This window comes from Trachurus trachurus, assembly GCF_905171665.1.
Source record: "Trachurus trachurus genome assembly, chromosome: 16".
Lineage (NCBI taxonomy): Eukaryota > Metazoa > Chordata > Actinopteri > Carangiformes > Carangidae > Trachurus > Trachurus trachurus.
Window position 1 is genome coordinate 23,358,530 of NC_139902.1, and position 23,559 is coordinate 23,382,088.

Below are 23,559 nucleotides of genomic sequence, written 5' to 3' on the forward strand. Positions count from 1 at the left end.
GTTTTCACAGAGCTGAATCAGCATCTCTGTAAAGGGGAGATTCAGTATCGTTGGACAGATGCGGAAACTGTTGTTAACACTAAAATCACACACTGCGACAGCATTATGCTGAGTTTGTATTTGTTTAGTGTCGACAGACACAGGCGGCATAATGAGTTGTCTTCTTAACGCCAAGCAGGATCTCCGACTAAAAGAGGCCACTGAGGAGAGACTCAAGCTGCGAAGCCAAGGATCTTTTTTTTTAAGTGCACAGATTTAGGTGGCACATCCCCTGCATTATGAGCTAGAAACGTCCTGTTTGTAAGTGTCGCTGCTTTGGCATTTTCATGTCAAAGAATATTACAGTGAAATCCGTCAGCTAAAGTTTAAAGTGTCCCCGCTGTGTTGTTTGTCTCAACAGGACACTAACAAGCAAAACAAGAATATGTTAAGAAGATTATATGCTGTTACTATTTGAGATTCATTAATTCATGAAACTCAAAACAAACCTTGGATAATTTAAATACTAAAGATAAAACATGTAAGTATAGGGTTTGAATACAATCTTGAGATATCCGAGGACTTATAGCACAATTAAGGGTCAGTATGGCTTTATAATTTAAGAGTAAAGACCACACAGAGGAAAACAACAACAAGGCCTATGCTTTAATATCATTTCAGATCAAATAAAGTTGGAAATGAATCTAGAGCTAGATTTAGCTGTGTTTTTTAAGCAGGTTTATTTTACATTTTACATATAGTCCAATAATCTCAAACATTGTGGCTTTTATCTACAGTAATTCATTGTATTGTATCACCATATGTCACAGTTACTCTGGGGTGGTTTAATAATGAAGTATAAAAAACGCTAATTACAGCAGATGAAAAGTAACTGTGGGTCTCTGTGTTGGTGCAGGCGAGCGTCCCTTCAAATGCAGTCAGTGCGAGAAGGCCTTCAACCAGAAGAGCGCTCTGCAGGTCCACATGGTCAAACACACTGGAAAGAAGCCCTTCAAGTGCGAGGTGTGCAGCATCAGGTTCACGCAGAAGAGCAACATGAAACACCACATGAAGAGATCCCACGGCTACGGTGAGCAGCTGAACGGCTTCACTCCACTGCGCACGCATTAACACTCGGATGCGCAGGCAGATGTTTGTGCAGCTGTGAAACAAAAGGAAGTAATCATCTTGATATTGTCTCCCTGTCCGCTCAGTTCACTTTCACTCCAGGAAAAGTATTTCCAAGAGCAACTGAGGTTGATAAGCATTTTATAATAGAAGTCTCCTTTTCCTTATTGAATCAGAATCACTAGAATCAGAATTTATTTGTCATTACACAACAGTACAACGAGATTAAAAGCTAAACCTTACAGTGCAACCACATAGAGACAAGTCGTCAGCACAGCATCCTCTTTGATACCAACAGATACAGGTTGTTAAGACATTACTTCTTCCTGACAGCCCTGATCAAGATTTAAGCAGTGGCTCCTGAGTGCGACCAGCTCACATTGTTATTCATTTCATTCAAACACCCCACCTCGGAGCCCGGCTGGCACTTATTGAGGATGACCTGAGGAGGAGAACAATGCCGACAGCTCTGGTCCTACTCCACAAAGACTTCCTGTCAGGTCCCCACGCTTGGCTGGCTGTAGATTATTTGAAAAGTCACGTCTGAAAGACCGGCTTCTCTTGTGTGACTGGGAATAAGACCCAGACTGGACAAGGTTACAACTTCATTTTCACTTTTTCAAGGTTTCTTCCTGTCGTCATTCACCTGCAATACCTGCAGAAAGTACGACCTATGTTTGCAGGTCTTATGGAAATTAAAATGTGACTTTGATGCGGCTACAAGGTTGCACATGCCGTGTCCCAGCTGTGGCAACACACTTAAAAGTTGAACAGTAAATTTGTTGTTTGATCTGAGATCAGACATATGGAGGGTGCAGACTTCACAGTTAACTTGTCCTGATGTGACGGCATACTGAAGTGGGACTGAACAGACAGCTTGTCTTTGTTGTGGAAGCCTGGCTTCCCACTGATGCTGCCATGCAAAAACTCTCATCAGCGTCTTTTTAGCAGTTTGAAGCCTCAGAGGGAGTAAGTGACTGATGTAAAAACCCAAATTAGAAGCATTTTTTTGTATGTTTTCTCAGATATTTACCCATTTTAGCCACGGTAGCAGCATGACTCTAGGAATTCCAAATATTTCAGCAACTGTTTGCTGTTTTTTCTGAACTGTATGAATACATTGATGGTCCCCAGAGCATGAACTAACAACTCTGGTGATCATCAGACATTTGGATGGGTTTCTTTTGCCAGTTTTCAGTGTTATTATTCCCCTTTTCATCCAGTGCCAACCTGAGGTTGACAATAATGATGCACAGATGACAGTTATATCTACAGGCCCTGCAGCTTATCCATGGATTGAGCAGGTCCTATAAATTACCTTTCTAATTAACAGCAGCTGGAGGTGAAATTGTACGTAACATATCAGCAAAATATTAATTAGATTCTCTAAAATATGAGCATACTCTAAGATTCATTTTTCATCAGACACAAATTAGACTGTGTTTGGACTGCTGAACTCATTATGAATTATTATTATTAAATTTCAGGCGGCAGCGGCGAGACATCATTATGAGCTTTTAAACTGTGTGGGTTTAAGAAGTGGCAGCGACATTCAGAATTGTTGTTTGAATGGTGTAAACGTATGTTCAGTCTATTGTGGCAAAACAGTTCCACCGAAAAGAGAATGACTCTTTCTTTAATTGATTTTTGTTGATTTAAGAACAGCTAATGTGCAACTATGTCATCACATGTGAAATCCCCCTGGTCTCTAAAGTGTAGAAAATCATTTGTTTGGGTGGATGATGTTTGTGCACATTGTGGATTTGGATTACATCAGAGTTGATTTTTAATTCACTAACTCGCACTTTTTAGGGAAATGTCTTAACAACTATGGTATAAACATTAATCTTCCCCTCAAGATGAATTGCAATAACTTTGGTGATCCATCCCTTAATTTTTCTTCTAGCTTCATCTCTAGTTCTGAATTTTAATTTGTCTAGTAAATGATTAATGACATCAGCATCTGGCACAGCACGGCAAAGTTGTTGGCATGCTTGTGGTCTCTTAGTCACGTTTGTGTATCAGTTGAATGAGATTCAACCACTTAGAAATTAATTAGAAACTGACTGTAGATAGACACTAAGAATAACCTGGTGATAACTTCTGGATATTATCAGCTGCATTTGTGAGTCGGGGTCATTTAAAAAGATTAAATACCTGGAATATACAGTTCAAAAGTCTGAGACCTCATTCCAAGTGAATGTCATCTCATACTTCAGACTACCTTCTTAAAGTATTTTGCAGCGTGCCCACCCACACACACAGCCAGTTTGCTGGGTTGAAGAAAGTTGTGTCAGTTTGGGGAAAAAAAGAAAGAAAAGAAAAGAAATCCTGGGAAAAAAGAGGAGTTATTATTCACACAAGGAACTATTTAAGTACAGATTAATCATTGATATTCCTTCACTTTGTCTCCATCTGTGTGACTGCTCATTTTTTTTTTGTCCTTATCAAAGAGAGGGATTTCTATCACAGAAGGATTCACGGCTCAAATTTGTACATTTGCAACTTAATGAATATGTGTTTGAGATACAGAGTGAAAATAGAGGGAGATAATTAAGTGACTCCCACTGTAAAACTCGATTCAAAGTGTGGCCTGCAGCTGTAGGGAACAGTGAACCTCTCAGTCTCTGCCAGAGTGACTTATTATTGTTTTGTGCTCAAGTTATTTTAGGATGAATGTACTATGACACATAGCTCATGCTATATTTACACTAGCTCACAATGAGCGTCTTCCACATCTGTCAGGTCTCATTACATAGTTTGTGTAATAGACACAGCGGTTTCAGAAGAAAGAGCCAAGAGGGAGAATGTGATAATATCAACAACAAGTGTTGGAGGAGAGAGGAGGGGGAGATTGCTTTTTTGACAGATGGCCTCATTTGCATGACAGCCACTGGCAAACTGAATACAGAACCAGAGCTGCTGGTGCTGCTCTGTAGATGTGTGTTAATGGGGCTTTTCTTCTGCTTTATAAGGCGCTGTTATCACTCATCACAGGAGGTGTTTAAGTGTATGCATTTTCTCTTTTCCTCCTTCCAGGTCAGATCCAGGAAGTTTCCCTGGGCAGCCCAGAAACGGCACCGCAGGTGGAGGTCGAGCTCGACCTGGACGTTGTTCCTGAATCATCTGGAGACTGGCAAAACGTCTTCCACTGACCACAACACACACGATCCCAAGAGACAGACAGCACTGTACAATGAACCAAACACTGATTGAGTTTAACAACTAAACAACAAAGCTTTTCCAAACGTATTCCTCCTTTAAGAGCATTTTGGATTTGCTCCGCTGTACATCCAGGGCTTTTTCCCCCCCCCTCCCCCTGGTAGTCGTCCCTTTCTGTTTCGTCCAAATTAGCAGTGAAGTAAGGGGAGCCTGGTTCCCACTGATTGGCTTAATGACTTGTATCTGTTTTGCTACTGTCTGATTGTCATCAATCTAATAACATCCGGAGAGGTTTGGCTCAATAAACGCAGGCATCCCGGAGAATTCTCCAGCCAAGAAAAACAGTTCTAAAGTCGACCCTGTCGGAAAGAGAGGAGAGTGAAGTCAGTGAAAATCCCCCCCAGAGACGAGTGTCTTATCTCTTCATTATTGCTCTGCTCACAGGGACGGACGCGCAGCTTCAAACAACTGTACTGCTGTCATCACTTCAAAGTAACTGTGGAACACAGAAATCCTTTTTCACTGGTTGATGAGATATCTGTCTTTTTTTTATTATTGTTTTTTTTTTTACTTATTTATACTGTACATATTTCGTCTTGACATGAAACATCAATTGCAGTCTGTTAGACAGCAGCAACACACGTTTATAAAGATTGCCACTGAGCTTTTTGACCGAACATGTCCACATTGTGTTTCCTCTCGTTGTATCCTTTAAACCCACAACACAGACAATTGTCTGTACAGTCGTTCATTTTGTAAATAGTGTAGTTAGATTGCGTATATTTTCTGATGAACTGCCACACAACGGGGTTGTTGTAATTTGGGCATAATGTTGCAGTTGCCATGAAGCAAACCCAATGTACAGATAAGCTGTTTCCCCCTTTTTTGCAGTTGTATTTTCTATTGTCCATAATAAATTAAGAAGATTAAAGTAATTTTTCTACTAATTTAAGGACTTTTCTCTTTATTTCTTGTTGCCTGAATAATTACATTGGAAATAATGTTTAATTTCTTCACCTTGTTCTTTTGGTACGGTACGGTACACTCAGTGTAAGGAGGCAATTAGATTGGCAAAGTAAAAAAGATGAAAGATGCCCCCGATGAAATAGCTCTGTGTGAAACCTCATTGTGGTTCATTTAGTCTGACTTCAGCTCTGCGTGTTACAAACTTTCTTATTCATGTCCGTCCACCAACACAAGCAGGGCTGCCAGATAAACATAAAGCATCTTCCTACAAGTCATTAAGCCGGCCAATCAAATGCAAGACAGAACACACTCCCTGGTAGATTACTTATTAATTTGAGTGCAATATTTCTATTTACTTCCCATCATCACAGCCGGAGATAAAGTAATCACTGCAGTGACATCTTAGATATCCTATCCTAGATTGAGTTGTAAATCCTGTCACATACTGTTATGACTGCATTGTGTTTCAGCGTTGAATAGGGCTTCAGACATCTGTTGCTCAAACCAGCCTTCAGTCAATCTTCTCATTAAACTTTTTCCAAGAAAATTAATCTCCTAACTCAAACAGAATCACTGAGAGCTACACTTCACAACACTCTGTCATTACAGACCCTTAATCTTTATTTATCAACCATGACGTGTCCATAAACTTTCATCCAGGCTCAAAGACAAATTCATAAAGCTGCTAGTATTTTCATGTCCTCTGCTTTGTTTCATGAATCAAAGGAGAGATTGTTGTGCGGGAAAACACGACCTAGTTATTTAACAGGATTGAAAATGTGTTGTTGTGAATTATTGGGTAAGAACGATCCAACCACCATCGTGTCCTCTTGGCCATGTATGATTTGAAAGTTGCCACTAGTGTGTTGCTTGCATATTCTTTGTGCTACATCCAGCCTTTGTGCGATCTCACATGTAATGCATACAGACTGTGTGATTATACTTGAGTCTGAATGGAGCTCCATCTGCTCCAGTCATGAGTAGCTCAGACAGCTTTACATGAATAATGATTACCCAGTGAGTCATGAGATTTGGCTTCATGAAAGAAATCGTCATAGCATTGTTTGTAATGATGATGTGACCCAGTGAAACCACTTTTACCGTTGCTTCAGTATTTTTGTGGTGCGTCATTCGCCGTGGGGTCAGACCAAGGTAGACAAAAGCATACACTTCACCAGGCGGAAAGTAGAGCAGGTTTTATAATTTTTTATTTTTTATTCTCAGTTAAGTGGCTGGTCATGTTTTATTACACATACAATAATGAGGAGGATCTTTACATTCATTCACAGGATCCATTCAGGAACAAAACAAAAAAAATACTACACTGCACTCACAAGGCTCAAGCACACAAAGAGTAGGAGAGGTGGACGCTACACATCACACATGCCGGCTTTTGGAAGATGGATGTTTGAAACAGCACAAGTGGGAGTGCTGAACTTTTCTTCAACTGACTTTGAAAACTTTCAACTTGCACATTCTCAAGTAACAACTTATAATTTGTAAATACAGAGTTAGAAACAGAGCACCTTTTTGAAATTGTGTTTGTGTTTTTTTTGTCTTTATTATCATCCACAAAAACAGAATAACACAGCACGTCGTTTTTGGTAGTGAAGAGGAAAGGCACTTGAGGCACTGAGCAGAATGTTTTTTTTGTGAATTTCTCCTGTAGAGTGGGTGCTGTGCATACAAAGACAAAGAAGAGACTATGCTAAAGCAAGGATGAAAAGTCTGAATATGGCTTCATGTTCCAGATTCAGAGTGCAAGTTTTACAAGTGGAAAAGAGTGAACTATGAAATCATTTAGTTAAAGATGCATTAGAATCGATTAACTTCTCTAGATTTCTCTCAGTGACTATTGCATAAAATTGATTTAGAAAGTTTAAAATTTAACTTTTACCACAAAATCCACAGCCAGCCTTAATGACAAACATAGAACAACATCACATAAACGACAAGACACTTAACTACAGCTAAGACACGAGGGGAGAATGGAGACACACAAAGACTAAAATGGCTCTCATAATAATGTCAAATCTGTTAAATCCATTACAAAACCAAACTCAAACACAGGTTTTTGTTGGGGCCCAGGGGAAGAGGGTTTGAGGGGAATGACAAAAGACAAGTGTGACAAGACAGAAAATCGCTCTTCACTGAAACAGAAACAGCCCAGACTTTGCGACCAATCAGCAAGCGGCAATGACGGTCGAGTCAGTCGGACTCGTACCGGCCTTAACCTTCAAGAGTTCCAGGTCTGCTTCAGTTCAGCCACCTTCTGTTAGAGAAACCAACGCCCACAGAAACTTAAGCACAAGTATATATATATAGAGAGAGAGACGAAGAGAGCCATGGCAGGGGTCAGGGGTCATTCAGGCTGCACATGTGAGCGGCTTCAGGATCAACTTCAGCAAAGAGTTCACACCAATGATGATGACTGCACAGACTCAGCACAACGCATGCAAGGGTGGGGTGGGGAGGGGGCAACAGATTGTGTCGCTATCTACCAGCCAAAGGGGATGGGACGGTAACAGGAGGGATGAGGGATTTAGCGAACATTAGACTGTTATCAGAGGCGGAGGGGAGGGTCAGTGTAAGGGGTGACAAGATTTCCTCCTTTTCTTCCTCTTTTTTGTTTTGTTTTCCCCACTTTAGTCCCGAGTTCTTGAACATCTGCCCTCGTGCTGTTGGAAGGGGGGTGTGGAGAGGGACCTCAGCGTTTGGCTGGAGAAGCACTCCTGCTTCCCTGTGTGACAAGAGACAAGACAGATCTGATGAGTGTGTGGAGGTGGCAGCAGCACCGCAGCAGGTCTGCCTCAGCATTAAAGGACCACTCTGATGTTTGTGTCGCAGTGCGGCCCAGTGGCGAGAGGATTCACCTTTGGGTCTGGACCTTGCCAGCATTTTGTCAACCTTACAAAGAGCAGTTAACGTTAAGTTATGGGTAATTGTAGACTAAATGACTCATCACAGATTTAAGAGCAAATGTGTCACTTTCTGTGGAAAGAAAAAGTTTCACAGGAATAAGAGAGAAAGTATTTCATCAGGCTTTACCAGCACTTTCATCAAATCTGAGAGTTGCAGTCACACACCACTAAATTAACCAACTCTCCAGGCTTTCAGTTTTAGCTGTAGCTAATAGGTTCTGCAGCTGAATAATGAGAGAAGGGCTTAGGACTGAAAATTCAGAGTAGTCCTGTAACGTGAGAAATGAGCAGGTTAGTGAGCCACGCTTGTGGGCACATTTCAGGCCTGTAATGATGCATGAGTGTAGAAAGTGATTTCTACCAGGAGAGCAAAAATGACTGAAATGAAATGTTGGGAGAGAACAGAGAAAATGAAAATGAAACTATGAGGCACTACAGTAAATATAAACTTATAAAACACAAAGTGAAAATGTGAGAATCCCAAGACAATAGTCAAAGACTATGCTAAGTCAAAATTGTTAGATTCAAAGTCACAATTATGCACAAGTATGATAAGTAAGTCAAGAGACTGACTGAGGTCAAAAATGATGAGATTTTAAGTCAAAAATATTATATTTGCAGGAAAAGAGGATGCCTGAGTGTATCCTGACTCAAAATTGCCTCAGTATCTCATAATATTTCACAAAATGTGAACCTTCAGATGTCATTTTCCCCCAAGAGGAAAGCAAACTGGAGAGTTTGAATCAATGTTGTAGTTTATCCACTGACCATGGGTTATTGTTTCACACATCCCATTATTGTGTTTTCCTTGAGGTTTCATGCATTTCATTCTTTCAGAGCCAAACTCCTAGTCTCTTATTTATTCTTTTGTTCCTAGTTCCTTATCAGATATGCTGTTTCCATATCAAAGCTGTTTCTAAAACTATATGGCTCTTCTTCCTTCCCACTGTCTCACTCATGTTGAAAACATAGGAAGAGTAGAGCTCGGTGAGATGGGGGGTGATTATACAAATGATACAAATCTTTATGGATCACTCAAGAAGATAATCCATAATGTGAGAAGCTTTTTACTCCTCATAAAATGAAGGCTGAGGATTCAGCTTTTGTTCTAAGCCATTCTTAAAGCCATTTCAGATGAAATTCATTATCTGTCATGAAAGAGATGAAGTCAATCTACGGCAACCATGCTTAGATTAAAGTCTTACACTGAAAGCAGATGCATGAATAGAAGCAAAGTGTGAAACAATAATTAAAAGTGACTATACGGCTTTGTGCTAATTTTCATTTGTATCTCGCCATTTGTGTGCAGAAGAAACAGAAGTGATGGCATGGCACTGAGTCAGTCAGTCCTAATTAGCCATATCAGGGAGATTTGAAATTAGCATCCCAGAAGTTCTTCATCTCCAGAGCTGTTTACTCTCTTGTAGCTTTGTGACAACAATTTAACCACTACAGATGAGGATGTAGCCCCTGGGAAATTTGGATTTGTCTCCACCTTTAGTAACTGCTAACTACTAATCTAAGGTACAGTGAAAGCGGCTGACTAATTAAAACTTGACAGGGGGAAAACTGGCATAGCCTGAGAGCCGCTGCCTTTCATGACATGTGAAAATAAATCAACTAATAAGGAGCTTGTCTGTAAATTGGAAAGTCAAGCTGTTGTGAATGTCTAAACTAAGTGCTGATGAAAATGTGCTAAAGCTGAAAAGCCTGATAAATGTTCAGCACCTGAATCAGATTGAATGTCCTGTACAAGTTCTAAGAGCAGCCCTGGCACCAGCTAGCACATCTCAGTAAACAGCTGTGTATATTCACGCTTAAGTTGTGTTTGTCACCACCTGAAGACTGAGTCAACATAAGGAAATTAACACTGTTTAATGCTCCACTTACTTTGGTCAGAAATGTTTGGCGCTTTAGTTGCTAAATGTTTCACAATGTTCTCCAGCTAGTTACTAGCTGCTAATGTAGAATAATGAAGAAACTGTGTTTTACTATAAGCTTTTAGTTCCTTCGGTTCTAGCTTGCTTTATAGTTTTAATTTTAAAAAACAGGACACATTTACAGTAGCTTTTTAAGGATCTATTTATGGTTACAGTTGGATGTTACATTTCTGATGTTGTAATTCCTGCTATAACAGTTATAACAAAGTATATTCTGGAGTCCACTAAAGCACTTGAAGAAGCCTGCTGTGCTTGGCAAGTGATTGATGACATTGCATGCTAGTGTTATATTACACACTGTATAATACCTATAATAATACCTACAAAGCACTTATAGAATGTTAGCTATAGCCCGCCGGACCCTGATCAGAGCTGCATCTACCATCTACAACATGATTATATCAGAGCTGGTATGAAGGTTGTAGCGTGAATGGTGATCAATCTTGTCTCTAAAAGCCTCTTATTATTCTGCTGCTGCTGCTGTAATAATGAGATTAAGATGCCTTCTAAGCATATCAGTGTTGAACAAATGTGCAGTGAGTTAAACTCAACTACCCCTCCACCAGGTATCAGTTACTCACTCTGCTGCTGATATCAGATCACTGAGGCAGAAAAGAAACGAGCAAGACAGTTATTATTATGCGATTCAATATCCAGGAAAGAGAATAAGCGGAAAAATAACAGGGAAGGTGTCTGACAAGCACTTTTTTCTTTACCATTTTGAAGATCCTAGTCAGGGTGCCTTTGCCATCCCCTGAGGCCTTCTTGGATTTCTGGTCACCCTGGCAGAGGCAGAAAAAAATAGTCAGTGTGTTGAAACAGTCAAGGGACTGGGATGTGAGAGAGAGCCCTGTGATTATTTTTGACTCAGGTAAAAACAAACAAACTAATATATATGGTATGGAATAAACAGAGCATAACACATGAATATTCCCCCTCTGTGGTCTGGTGTGATGGAGAAGTGTGCTCTACAAAAACCTAAACAATCGACGTAAACCAGGTATCGATTCTGGTGCAATCCAACCCCGCCCTAGTTTAACGGCGTAATTGCATTCCATATCTGGCAACAATTTCATCCAGGGCATTTCTTTGAATTATTCATGGGATTTATCTACAAAGCAGCAGTTTGCATTCTGGTTTGCATTATTTTACATGAAAGGAAGACTTCCTAAAAAAGAAAACAAAAAAAGGCCTCTCTCAATGCCATCTGTCATCTGACATCTATCATCTGGTATCTGCAGGTTACCACAGTATGACCATGTGCTGACACTTTGCAAATGCAAAACCCAATACTAATCCGTTTTTGAAGAGCCTGTTTTCTGTTGTGTCATTATGACATTCAGGAAGCTATTTATTCACAGTAGATAACATGGAGAAATGTATTTTCTCATGATTATGTTTCAAAATATTGTCGCTAAGGAAGAAGTGAAAAGGCTGTTTGATCACATGCGCATGCAAATGAACTATAGGAATTGAGGGAGCAGTTTTGGAGTGTGTGAAAAATAATTGGCAATATTTATACAGTCCCACCCGTCTCCTTTGTCCACAGTTCAGCCTTTTACCTCTAAATATGCTTCTTCTGCTTTACTCAGAACAAGCGAACACACAGCCTCACACACACATGCATGCACATTCACTAGGATCTTAAATTAAGTGTTGATAATGTCGCCAAATGAAGCAGAAGGCAGCATCACTTCAGCCAGCCACAGAGGAATTTTGAGATGAAACGAGGATAATGAAGAGCGGAATAATGCCTGCGTTATCATGAATATACAATATGTGCACACGATGCGGATGAGTCAGGCTGCAAAGATACAGAATGAGAATGACCTCTTTGAAAATGGACATAAGACGGACGGAAATGAGGGCGTTATCTCTGATGTATGGACAAATGGCAGCTAAAGAGGTTGATGGAGACGAAATGGAAATGGAGCCACAGGCGTCACACTCAGAGGCAGCTGGAGGGGAAGACCTCACTTGGCCTTGCCTCAGTTTAATTAGGCATGATACCCCTGTGTTTTTTGCAGTTTCAAACCACCTACCAGGCCTATCTTGGCTGCTAGTCCTCTCCACTGGATGAGTAGAGAAGCAAAGAGACAAGAGGTAAAAGAGAGAGAGAGGGGGGAGACAAATAGAAAGGTGTGTCTTACTCATCGCAAAGGCAGGATGGGAAGGAGAGGTGGCAGGTAGGAGGGTCCGTCCAGGGAGGGGAGGGCAATCACAGGGGTCACAGGGTCACGGGGGGGCAGGAGCAGATGAGGAACAGAGGAAAAGGGGGGAGGGGCAGATATGTCGGGGAAAGGACAGAGGAGCGAGGCAGATGCTCACGTCGAAAAGAGCACAAGTTTAGTGACATTCAGCCACAACAAAGCCACTGACCTGCAGTAATAGATAATCATCAATAATACTCAACAGTGTAACCTTTGGAGCGAATAGCCCTGCACTCTGTGTGTGTGTGTGTATATATTACACATCTAAAAATCTTTTTGGGTCTTTTTATTCTCGTTTTTCTGTCTGAAGATCTGATTGATTAATTGTAGTGCCGCATTGCTAGTGAATTTGTAGTCAATAAAGCACTGTGATGGCACAGCTTCTTACAAATAAGATCTGCTTAGCGGCATTCACATTCAATATGAGGCAGGAGTGTTCACTTTATTTTAATGATCATTATTGAACGACGATGCAGCCCCATCGCTAAATAAAGTTTTCATGCTCAAAATGCTGTTTTTTTTTTGGAGAACTACATGTACAAATATTTTCATGAAATATTGGCTATCTATCATAGATATATATACAAATAATGATAGGCTCTGTTGTCCTTCAAGCATATTTACTATATTGCTATGGTTACTTCACAGTGAGAGAGAAAAGAAAATGAATCTATGTATTTATGTATTTTCAGATACATTTGAGCTAATACAAAAGGAGCAATGTAAAGCAGACTCACCCTGGACTTAGGAGGGGCAGGGGACACCTGAAGGAGAGTTAATGACAGAGAGTCAAAGAGGTTTGAGAGAGTTAGTGAGAAATCAGGTAGAAGGAAAAGTATCAGAGCAGCAAAGAGACAAACATGGAGGAGCAGTGGAAGGAAAGAGCACTGCTGCTGATGTACTTAGACACATCTAACCTTTGAAACTGTGAGTGCTTAGGAGATATGTTTCATTCTGAGCATTACTCACGATCGTACGGAAGAAATGGACCACGGCGTTCTCTCCTGCACGCTTACGTGGGGAAGTCGCAGAGGCTTTCTGAGGAGCTGGGGAGAGAGCACCACGGAAAGATCCCTGGAAAGGAAAATGAAAGGGAAGGAAAGGAACAATAGACATATGAATGTACTCTCATGCACCTACTAAAACTACTTGGGCTCAAGCTCTTGAGAGTGAGACATCTTGAAGCTCAGACATCAGCTCACTGGGTATAACTGAAAATCTTGAATATTACATGTAAGATTAATTCTTATCTAATAAAGAAAGGCCTCTTACTAGAGCCAAGAAATGAGTGCTTCTATTATTTAGGGAAAAAAAGAGTTTAAAACGCCTTCTTGTGATTAAATTAGAAGGTTGAAATACTAGAGATAACACTTAGCACTTAACTGCATAGGTTGTACTCACCTGTTGAAGGATAGATTTTCTTTTGTTGATGATAATAAAAAAAACCCCACTAAAATTACAAAATGATTCACTTTTTAATGGACACATTAAACCTTCCTTTGTTGCTATACTGTAGCACCAGCAGCTGATGTGAGATAGCTTCAACTCAAAACTGTTGCATACAAAGGGGTTACTTACCTGAAACATGAAATATAACAATAATAATAATATTTTTTAAATTGATTTGTAGGTTAGTACATTTATGCGCACCTTTTGTCATGCCATAAGGTGGCACCAATTGTGATTTACTACATAAGGCAGCAATCTATAAATAAGACTTTTTCATATTGGCTTTTTGATGACATGACAACGCTTTAGTCCATGTGGTCGTGGGCATGTGGCTGACAGTGAGGGAGAGAAATAATAAAATTTAAAATAAAGTGTACAGCTCAGAAATGTGATGAAGTTGAATGTTTTTCCAGAGAAGACTGGCAGTTTCCACCAGCTTTTCACTTCACAGTTTTAAAAACTTTTTTACCCACAAAACTCTGAATATGAATATTTTCATGTTAAGTTCCGCTGAGGTAACTTAGTGAAAAACCTCCCATTAACTCCCACACATCCACGGATAATCACTCAGTCAGCAGCAGCCACATGTCTCAGACGATGCCCACCTCATTAACCCATAGCCTAACCCGTCGATAAACCTTTGGCCGCGAGTCATTAAAAACAAATTAAAGTGGAACAAATGAGCAGTTAAAATCGTCAGTATTTTCTTGTCAGTTTTATCTAAGAAGACTAATTATCATCCAAGTACAAATCAATGCAGCCAAGTGCTTCAAAGTCGGACTCCACAAAGGCCACATCAAGATGAGTGTTTTGTAAGGTCTATGCTGTGTTTTAGGCCTGAATAAAAAAATAAAAAAAATAAAATAATCTAACATAAAAGGTGAAAAGTATGATTCCTCTAACAACAAACACCATCAACAACCTGCAGCCCACGGGAGAAAAAAACTAATTTCCACCCACTTTCCAGTTAATGTTACATCCTTCATCCCTTTCTCTGACCCCCATTAATGCAACAGGAAAATGTGTATGTGTGTGGGTTTTTTTTTCCTTTTTTTTGGGGGGGGGGGGGGGGGGGGGGGGGGGGGGGATTCACATCCATTATCTCACATCAAAGACCTTAAGGTAACCAAAAGGGAGGAAACTTTCACCGCCGCCACCATTTACAACACGTTAGATGTGCGGCGTTGCATTATAGGCCAGCTTTACTGTTTTGTTTTGTTTTTCTGGGGGGGGGGGGGGGGGGGGGTTGTGAAAATGGACCAATGACACAGGCAAGGAAACACAAAGAAGAGAAAGGTTTCCACCAAGAGCACAATCCACTCAAATGGACATGCGGATTACTATTATATCTTACATAACAAAGGTAAATGTGCAATATTCACCACATTTATATGTATTAAAATGACTGTTTCATCTGTTTGAATAGGACTAAATCTGCCCTTTCTTGTTGTTGATGTCATCATGTGTATTCCAGCTCTGCAGCTTCCCCGTGGCGTCAGTCGTGACCCTTTAACGATGTCCTCTTGCATAAGTGCATGTGTCTGTGCGTGTTACATGTGCTGCATGCCTGTTTCTGACATGATTGAAGCAGAAATGAAAGGGAGGGGAGAGAATAGAGCAACCTTGGTGGCCGCTGCTGTACCTTTGTTCGGCTGGATAGTAGAAGAGAAATGGTGCAGATGAGAAAAGGAATGGGAGATCAAATAATGCAGTATGAATTCAGGCTGGTGCAGTCTCAATTTCAGCCAGTTTGTCCCTTTGATGTGAAAGAGTTTCTATCTTTCGGCACTGTATTCATTCTCCTCTCTTCTCCTGCATTAAAACATTTTATTTTCCATTTGGAAAAAAAAACAACAACAGCCAACTTGTGTAGCAGCTCTCATGATGATGAATTATTCTACTCTGCTTAAGCAGATGCATCCAAATGTCAAATGACTATTACACATTTTGGGAGGGGGAACAACTCTAGATGAGGTTTCCATTAGCTGCTGGTGTGTTCTTAATGATGATGGCTTTCAAATCTTGAGCAGTGACACAGAGGCTTTCTGCCAAGTCGGAGCTGTTTTTAAAATGCTGATAAACTATTTTGGGAAAATGTTGAGGATATTTTGCCACTGCCGTTCAGTTTCTCAAACTTTCTTCTCAAACTTCAGTGGTGTCTTTGAAAAAAAAAAAAGAAGGAGGTCACAACCATCGAACCTCGTTTGATGTCTGAGAAGAAGCGTTTCAACTTCAACTCGCGTGAGAGAGAGAAGGAGGTGAAAGGAGACATGAAAGAACACATTTTCATCTGCCTGCAACACACACACACACATACACAATTTGTATGAACTGTGTATAGAGATGGATTATTTTGGTCATAGCTGCTGTTTTTCTTGTCTGACTCTTCCATTCTGATCCTTTTCTTAATCCTCAAAACAAAGAAAGAATATGAATAGCAGAAGAGAGCGAAAGAGATTAAACTGCAGTTATTTTATGTTGGGATGCAGACTAGACAACAGTCAGACATAAATTCAATACTATATACAAAATACATACACTTTTTCTTTCTTTTCTTTAAAAAATATTCTAAATTATTTGACTCTTGACTCTTTCAGATACTCAAATAATGATGAGAAAAAAGGGAGAAGGCAGAATTCAGGACACAGATGGAGAAAAATGTTCATGTCCTAGCTTATCACAAAGTGCAGGTTAATGATCCCAGTGCCTCCTTTGAGGATAGAGGTCACTGCCTGGCCAGGAGTCTCCTTCATTATGAATGATACTTAATAATTAATCCTGAACAAGGGAGAGGACTTGGGAGACTCATGGCTGAGAATCTCTAAATCTTTGTCATTAGTGAAAACCTCCATGGATCAGCATCACAAAAAAAAGAGAGAGAGAAAAACCTGTATTTCACATTTATCAATTTGAGCCAGGATACCTGGGTTCTGGGAAAATGAGCTGCTGCTCATGTCAACTACGACTGTGATGTGTGCTGAACGGGAGGACACAGCACTCTTTCACATATTTATTCATCCATTTACTCACAATTAGCCTCTCTGCCCCCCAGTGGCTGTTAGGAAGCAGCATTACAGATGACAGCTTCAGCCTCGCTGCCGCATCACGCTCTGCAGGGTGCTTCACATCTATCAACATGTGTGCCCTTACTGAGCCAGAAGAAGGGGATCATAATTGCGTTCAACTCTGAGGACAAACTCTGTTTTCTTTTTCTTTTTTCTGTGGGCGTACTCGTCCAGATTTATGAACAGAGGGAGCGAGGGGCCAATCGATCGGGTTCACAAACAGCAGTTTGTCAGGCAGCAGAGAAACAAACACAGCAGCCACAGCTTGCTGTCTCCCCCCGTGGACCGCTATCAGGTCCTGTGTCTGACAAGATCAAATATCAAGTAAAAAGAAGCTGATTAAGCCATTATTATGTGCTGTCAATTAAGAGTGATGCAGGAAAAAAGACAGATTTTTAAGGGACTGTACAGAAATGATGTGAGTGTAGAAAAGGAGAATGGTTATCCATTTATTTTTCCTGAGTGAGGGTAGCCTGGGGTTTTTAGATTTGCTGTAATTATGCCAAGGAGTGAGTTAAAGAGTTTAACATCACATATTTGTGTACTTTTAGTTCATAATAGCAAAATAATAAGACAAACCCCTCAGTGTTATTTTGCTGTGAGGTACTGCGCAACTGTTGTTTTTTTCTAATAAAAACACGCTGTTGAGATCCCCCTCCCCACCACAGTAATTTCCATACAGTCCCTTAGGTAGCACATAACCCAATCCTACAAATGAAATGCTTGAGTAATATTCGCACCTTAATTTGTGCAGCTGAGAGGCTCCACACACAGAGGCTGCACCATCTTCCTTCATGCGTGACTCGATAAAGCGCTGCTGCTGTTAATACTGCAGTATCAATCATTCGCAGCTTGTGTTTAAATGGAATTAAAATGCATGTCTGTCCAAACTCCTAGACACTGTTTGTTTTCACTGCGTAATAATCTCCAGTGCCGGGGTGCCTGGGTGAACTTGTCTCTTTTGGTCTAACTAGGATGAATATAATTGCACATTTTTGCATCTAAAACAGAAATTTAAATGAGCCTAAGCCGACTGAATTTCTGAGATGAACTCACAGGGGGGATGAGATCCACATGAACACGCTGCTGTTCATGTTCTTTACTGTTTTAAATGACTCAAATGTGGTAACACTTTTCTCCAAACTGAGCTTAAATGAGTTTAAATGTGCAGGAAACTAAAGCAACCCTGTGGTGATCATAGAATTTGGAAAAAAAAGGTGTTTTATTATTTTTTCCTTGTCTCACACAAACAAGTCAAGCCTTCCATCCATTACCTAGTTCTATCACAATGAAGATAAAATTTTCATTAAACCTCCTCTGATAAATCGTTTTGTTTTGCCGTGCACACAAGAAAGTGACTGAGTGGTTAAATGTATTTCTTTGTCTAAATGTCTGTGATTTTAAAGGCTGAGTCGAGTCTGCACACAAACCTGAATAAATGCTGAAAGTGAAATCTGGTTGTTTTTCTCCATGGTGCGAGTCCAAAACACAAATTACAAAGCCACTTGAAAATTGGGAGTAACAACAAATCAGAGCAGGTGTTAGCAGAGCAGTTAAAACAGATTCTCACACTCTTTTTTTTAAAGGCAGAACAACGAAAAAGAGAGACATCAAGCCAAACACGAATTAAAACAAAACAAAGAGAGAGCTGAGGGTGTTGTTAAAGAGTTTTAATCAAGCAATAATCCCCCCCAAAAAAGCTTTAGAACAGGATCAGGTTAGGAACAGGTCACCGGTCACAACAGATCACAACAGATACAAAACGGTTACAAGTATCCACTGCAAAGTTGAAGGCGTTTACAAAACAGGGATCGTGTCAGCGAGCCGCCGCTGCTGCTGCTGCTGCTGTCGCTCCACACAAACTCTCCGACTAGGTCAAAGACATGTGAACCTGAGCTGGGGGTGGGGGGGGGGAACTGGTGGGGGGGTGGGGGTCACTGCTGACACCACCCTCTCCATCCAAGACACTGGGGTTAGAGTACGGTATCGCACAAGATTTGGTTTTGATTGCGAGCTGTTCTGCGAAAGCCTGATTTCATTTACAGTAATCACTCCAGTTATCATTTCATGCCTGGTGCTGTCTACCAATCAGCAAATTAATATGCAAATTATGACCTCAAAATACAGTGGAAAACCTCTTATAGTGAACAAAAGATTGGGATAGAAGGATCCCCATACAGATGCTGTTTATAGTTATGAGGTGACGTGGTCCCCTTGGACCCTTTATATAGAAAAAAACTGTCCAGACTGTTGTAGCTGTCACAGGCTCAGGCTTCCTCTGACTTATATTTGGAGCCACACTGTGTCCAGTCCCTCTGAGTATAATACATTCTCCCAATTTAAGTTCACGGTGTGTACAGTATGTATGCACTCGCCTGCCATGTCATATCTTCCCTGCTCCAGCACAGTGACTTATTTTTCCATTTCATTCCCACTCTGCTGACATTTTGGGACTTTTACAGTGTCTAATTATCGCCCCAGCTCTCACAGCAGCAGGTGTGTGACATGAGTGCACTGTAATGTTTGGTCATTCAGTCTGAGCTCGGAGGAAAGGGAGCTTGTTCGTGTTATTTTTATCTTTAAAAGCACTAGGTCTGTTTTATAGTGAAGTTACAGTATATCAATTAGATGGTAATCTGGATGGAAAGTTGCAGGCTAATCATCTACTTACAGTGATCAGACAGTCACTATAAGTGGTTTCCACTGTATCATGACTTGAAAATATTCTCTGTTCTTTTGCCTAATGCTTATGCAAACTTAATTTTCCTTTTCCAATTTGCAAATCACTATCTTTGTCATTTAAAGTGATCAAAAACCCTCTGAGAGTTGAATTGCAAATTTCCTGCAGTTGTTTCATGTCCTGAGGCTCAAGTGTTTTTGTTTTATGTTTTGGTGTCAGCTCTCATTACCTCTGGCTTGGATCGAAAATGTTGGAAATAAATCAGACAAAAAAAAAAATCATAAAAAGCACAAGGGATCAGATGGTAAAAGGCTCTACACCTACTGAATATCAAAACAATTTAGCTTTACGGAAATAAGCATGCATATCATAGTCCATAACAGAAAACAATGACACAATCTTTCCCACTAATACTGTAGCCAGGAAGTCAACATATGCATTAAGAACGTCTGTGATGAATCTGTGCACACAGACAGGCAGAGTAGATCGGAAATTAAACTGAAAATACGTCTTCATGATGTATTATTTCTGGTAAAATATGTGTTTGCAGCAGGAAGTTAGTGCAAGCAGTTTTTTTTTGTTTTTGTTTTTTGGCTAGAGGCAACAGAGGTGGGGCGAACCTGTCTCTCTTTTACTTGAGATGTGAACATTTGTCATTTGAAGGCAAACCCTTGGTGAATACATATATAAATATATTTGTACAACGTCTTTTGTTTTTTAAGCAAACCTGTCATCTGTATGGAGAGCAATGTACAATTTTATGGCAAGAGAGAAGCGAGTAAAATCAAACAAATACTGCAGCAAATTGGTCGCTAAACTAATATGAAAGCTTCACAACTTGTTCTGTTGACATTTTCCCTGAACATTTCAAGAGTAACATATCACAAAAGAAAAACAACATCTGATCAGCACAACAGGCTAAAATAAAGATTTGTGGCATACGTTATATATATATAAAATCTTTTTCTTTTCTTTTTTTTTTAAATCCTGAATCTTACACTGAACACTGTTTCAGAGCTGGCATAAGGCATATGAGGGGGATGCATATGTTCGTGCTGTTCTCTTTGCAAATACTGTGCCAAAGCACTCTGATCAGTGCTCTCCAGGGCCAGAAAAGATGGACAAAAAAAGTTTATAATCAGAGAGGACAGTTTTAGCTCGCTGTGCTATACAGTAGCTTTCCGTTCACCATCAGCACTAATGTCCATGCTTCACGACAACTGTCAAAATGAACGGATGCGACTCATGATGGGACACGGAGCAACACTCCCATGTCTTCTTTCTGAAAGCACTACAAGAGGCTTTGGCATTTAGCTTTAGCCTGTTACCACAGTGTTGTCAGGATAACGATGCCTGTTCAATGCCAAACATTTAAACCACATTTGGTACCGGAACGCCACCTCCAGACGGCATCGCCGTGGGTGAATGGCCCATGGGCTGAAAGGACGTGGAACCAGCAGAGCTACAGTCTGGTTCCTAACAGCCATGTCGACGGTGCCAAGCAGTCCGTCGTGACTATAAGAGGATCCCAGTCCGTCTGAAGTGGTGTGGTGGACAAACTGGTGCTACTGTAGCAATACAAATGGAGCTTTCACCACTGCAGCAAAGACTGACAGTAAGACAAGATCAAACTTCCAGTTTTGTAGTTTTGTTTTGAGTAGTAGACCTGATCTGTGAAGCTTCATAATTACCAACGGTCAACATTTTGCTATCCTGACAACACTAGAGCACAGACTAATTAAAAAGCACTGCAGGCTCAACTACCTGTCAGCAAGATACATAAGATAAGCTACTCTGTCTTTATACGACGCAGCCTCTCGTATATATATTCCCAAACTGGGGATGATAATATGCTGCTACTCTGGGTTAATATACATCTTCTATCTCTTTGATCATTTATCGCATAATCATTAACTTTGAAAGTGACTTAGCAGACTGCTGCACTGTGCAAACTGTAGTGAAGTACCTCCCTGTGGCTGACTTATCGTGGATGTTTAAAAATTAACCCAGAGACCAAAGAAATCAAAGAGATGAACTTTCCAAGCAGCATTAATTCTATTTAAAGAAACCAATGCCTGTTAAAATAATCGATAAAAAGTACCAGTATTATGTGTTAACGACACAGGAATCAATTCCCCATCTCTCACACCAACCTCATCATCATCATCACTTAGGGAAGTACCTGAACTGAAACACAGCCGTTCTTAACTCCAGTTTGTCAAACGTTCTATTAAACAGACCGCGTTACAGCAGCAACAAGTGAACAATTCCACCGTTTCACATCTACGACAGATATATGTTAATTCAACAGAAGAGAAAATGCTACTAATGTCAGTACCATTCAAACAAAAGAAAACACAGAAACGATATAGATATTTATCCTTAAATGATTCAAAATCACAGCCTCTTCGTAATAAAAACATAAATCAACCCCAAGTCATTATCCTGTGGCGATTATTTACCTCTAAGCTGGTTGCTGAGAATTGTAGGACAATGTCAGTCACCATAAAACAATGGTCGAACCAACACATCTCTAAATGACAAATACGATGCAACAAATTCTTCTCTAAAGAATCAGAAGTAAAAAGTGGTTCTGGGATACATACAGTAAGAAAGGTTGAGTTTCTCTGCTTTTTTTTCAGCTCAACTCTCCCTGCTTCCTCACCTTGCTCTTCCTCTTCTTGTCCCCTCCAAAGAATTTTCCGATCTGATCCAGAAGGCCGGGGTTCTTCTTCCTGCGGCCCAGCCCGAAGGTGGTCTGTGCGGAGCTTGCAGATGCCATGGTGGTAGCGGTAGTTGGTAGTACTTAGATATTTGTCAAATGTGGGGTTCTTGTCTCTCTCTTAAATGAGAGATTGAAGGACAGAGGAGGGAAAAGAGAAAAGAAAGGAGAAGGGAGGGAAAAAAAGCTAGCCTACTCTAGGTCCTGTTCGGGGCAATCCGACCCACACTCTGAAGCCGCTCCGCTGTGCTCCTGGATGGTCTGCAGTTCGTCCGATTCGGAGGGTCGCTCTTTGAAGGTGTTGTCCTCTCGGCCCGGGGCATCTCGGGAGAAGAGGCGGGCCAGGTGGGGGCGTGGTGTGGCGGCGTCGGGGTCAGCTGTGCTGGCATCGATCCAGGGCTGGTGGGGGCCTTCAGCGCCTGTGGAGTCAGTCACCGCCGGCTTCTCCGAGACGCAGCCATTGTTCTGGTTCGCATCTGCCTCACCCAGGCCTGCGCAGAAAAAAAACAAGGGTCATCTATGGGCTTGGGCCTGCATGGCACACAACAAGCCACAGCAGCACAATGGAGGCCATTGACGTGGCCATGCCCTTCCTGCTGCAGCCTGCAGCAGAGGCCAGCGGGGCTAACACATCACATTTTAACTAGAGGGAACTTCACCTGCTGCATGGGAAAAAGGTGTCAACATGACATAGACATGAGATTTAAGACACAAGCTTCGGAAAAACATTGACTAGATTAAAAAAAATGGTCATTTCTTGGAGATTACTTTTGTTTTCTTGGGTGTCAAACCAGTGCTAGGGCGAAATCCCAACTTGATTTCACGCAAGTACAACACAGTGCTTGTATACATCTTGATTTATTGAAGGGAAGTGTTCATACATTTTTATGAGGGGAAGCCCCTTAAAAATGACTGAGATACACATCAATCAGCTCGACATGTTCGACATCTACGTGACACAGCCTGCCCTGGACGGAGCATCGTTTATCTTTCACTTCAATCCCGTGAAAACAATGTGTGTTCAAGTGCATTTGCTCCAGTGAGATGGAAATACAGCTGGTCCTGTAAAGTCCACTCTGACAGCTATCCATTAAGCTAGCCAGCTCCCACAGCAAAGGACATCCAGTGCATTCCTGCCTCAAAAACAATATACACACTGTACTGGCAGAAATGGTGTAGCACTACACCAGAGAATCAGCATGCTAATATTGGCTGAACAGTGGGCCGTTGTCAGAGCTGCATAGTTATTACAGAGAAACAAAAGGCCCAGTGTCACTAAAATAACTCCTATAAGTATGGATTTTCAACCCAATCCACGGTGACACTTATCTGATTTG

At 40.9% G+C, this 23,559-nt stretch overlaps 2 protein-coding genes across 3 annotated transcripts in view; one reads left to right on the forward strand and one right to left on the reverse strand.

Annotated features, from left to right (window-relative positions):
• Positions 1-5,167, forward strand: part of znf236 (zinc finger protein 236) — a 57,508-nt gene extending 52,341 nt beyond the window's left edge. Inside the window, exons 31-32 of the mRNA XM_083989411.1 lie at positions 896-1,069; positions 4,147-5,167. Of these exons, the coding sequence (XP_083845537.1) occupies positions 896-1,069; positions 4,147-4,262 (290 nt within the window). The 3' untranslated portion in view covers positions 4,263-5,167. The remainder of the gene's footprint in view (positions 1-895; positions 1,070-4,146) is intronic.
• A 1,264-nt stretch (positions 5,168-6,431) lies between these two features.
• The window catches only part of mbpb (myelin basic protein b), a 63,885-nt gene continuing 46,757 nt past the window's right edge, over positions 6,432-23,559 (reverse strand). Inside the window, exons 1-4 of one of the 2 annotated variants that reach the window (XM_083990105.1) lie at positions 22,166-22,501; positions 13,276-13,380; positions 10,813-10,878; positions 6,432-7,975 (exon numbers count right to left, since the gene is read on the reverse strand). In XM_083990105.1, the coding sequence (XP_083846231.1) occupies positions 7,943-7,975; positions 10,813-10,878; positions 13,276-13,380; positions 22,166-22,282 (321 nt within the window). In that variant the 5' untranslated portion in view covers positions 22,283-22,501 and the 3' untranslated portion in view covers positions 6,432-7,942. Of the gene's footprint in view, positions 7,976-10,812; positions 10,879-13,275; positions 13,381-22,165; positions 22,714-23,559 lie in introns of those variants that run through there. The other variant, XR_014596061.1, reaches the window with a different exon arrangement.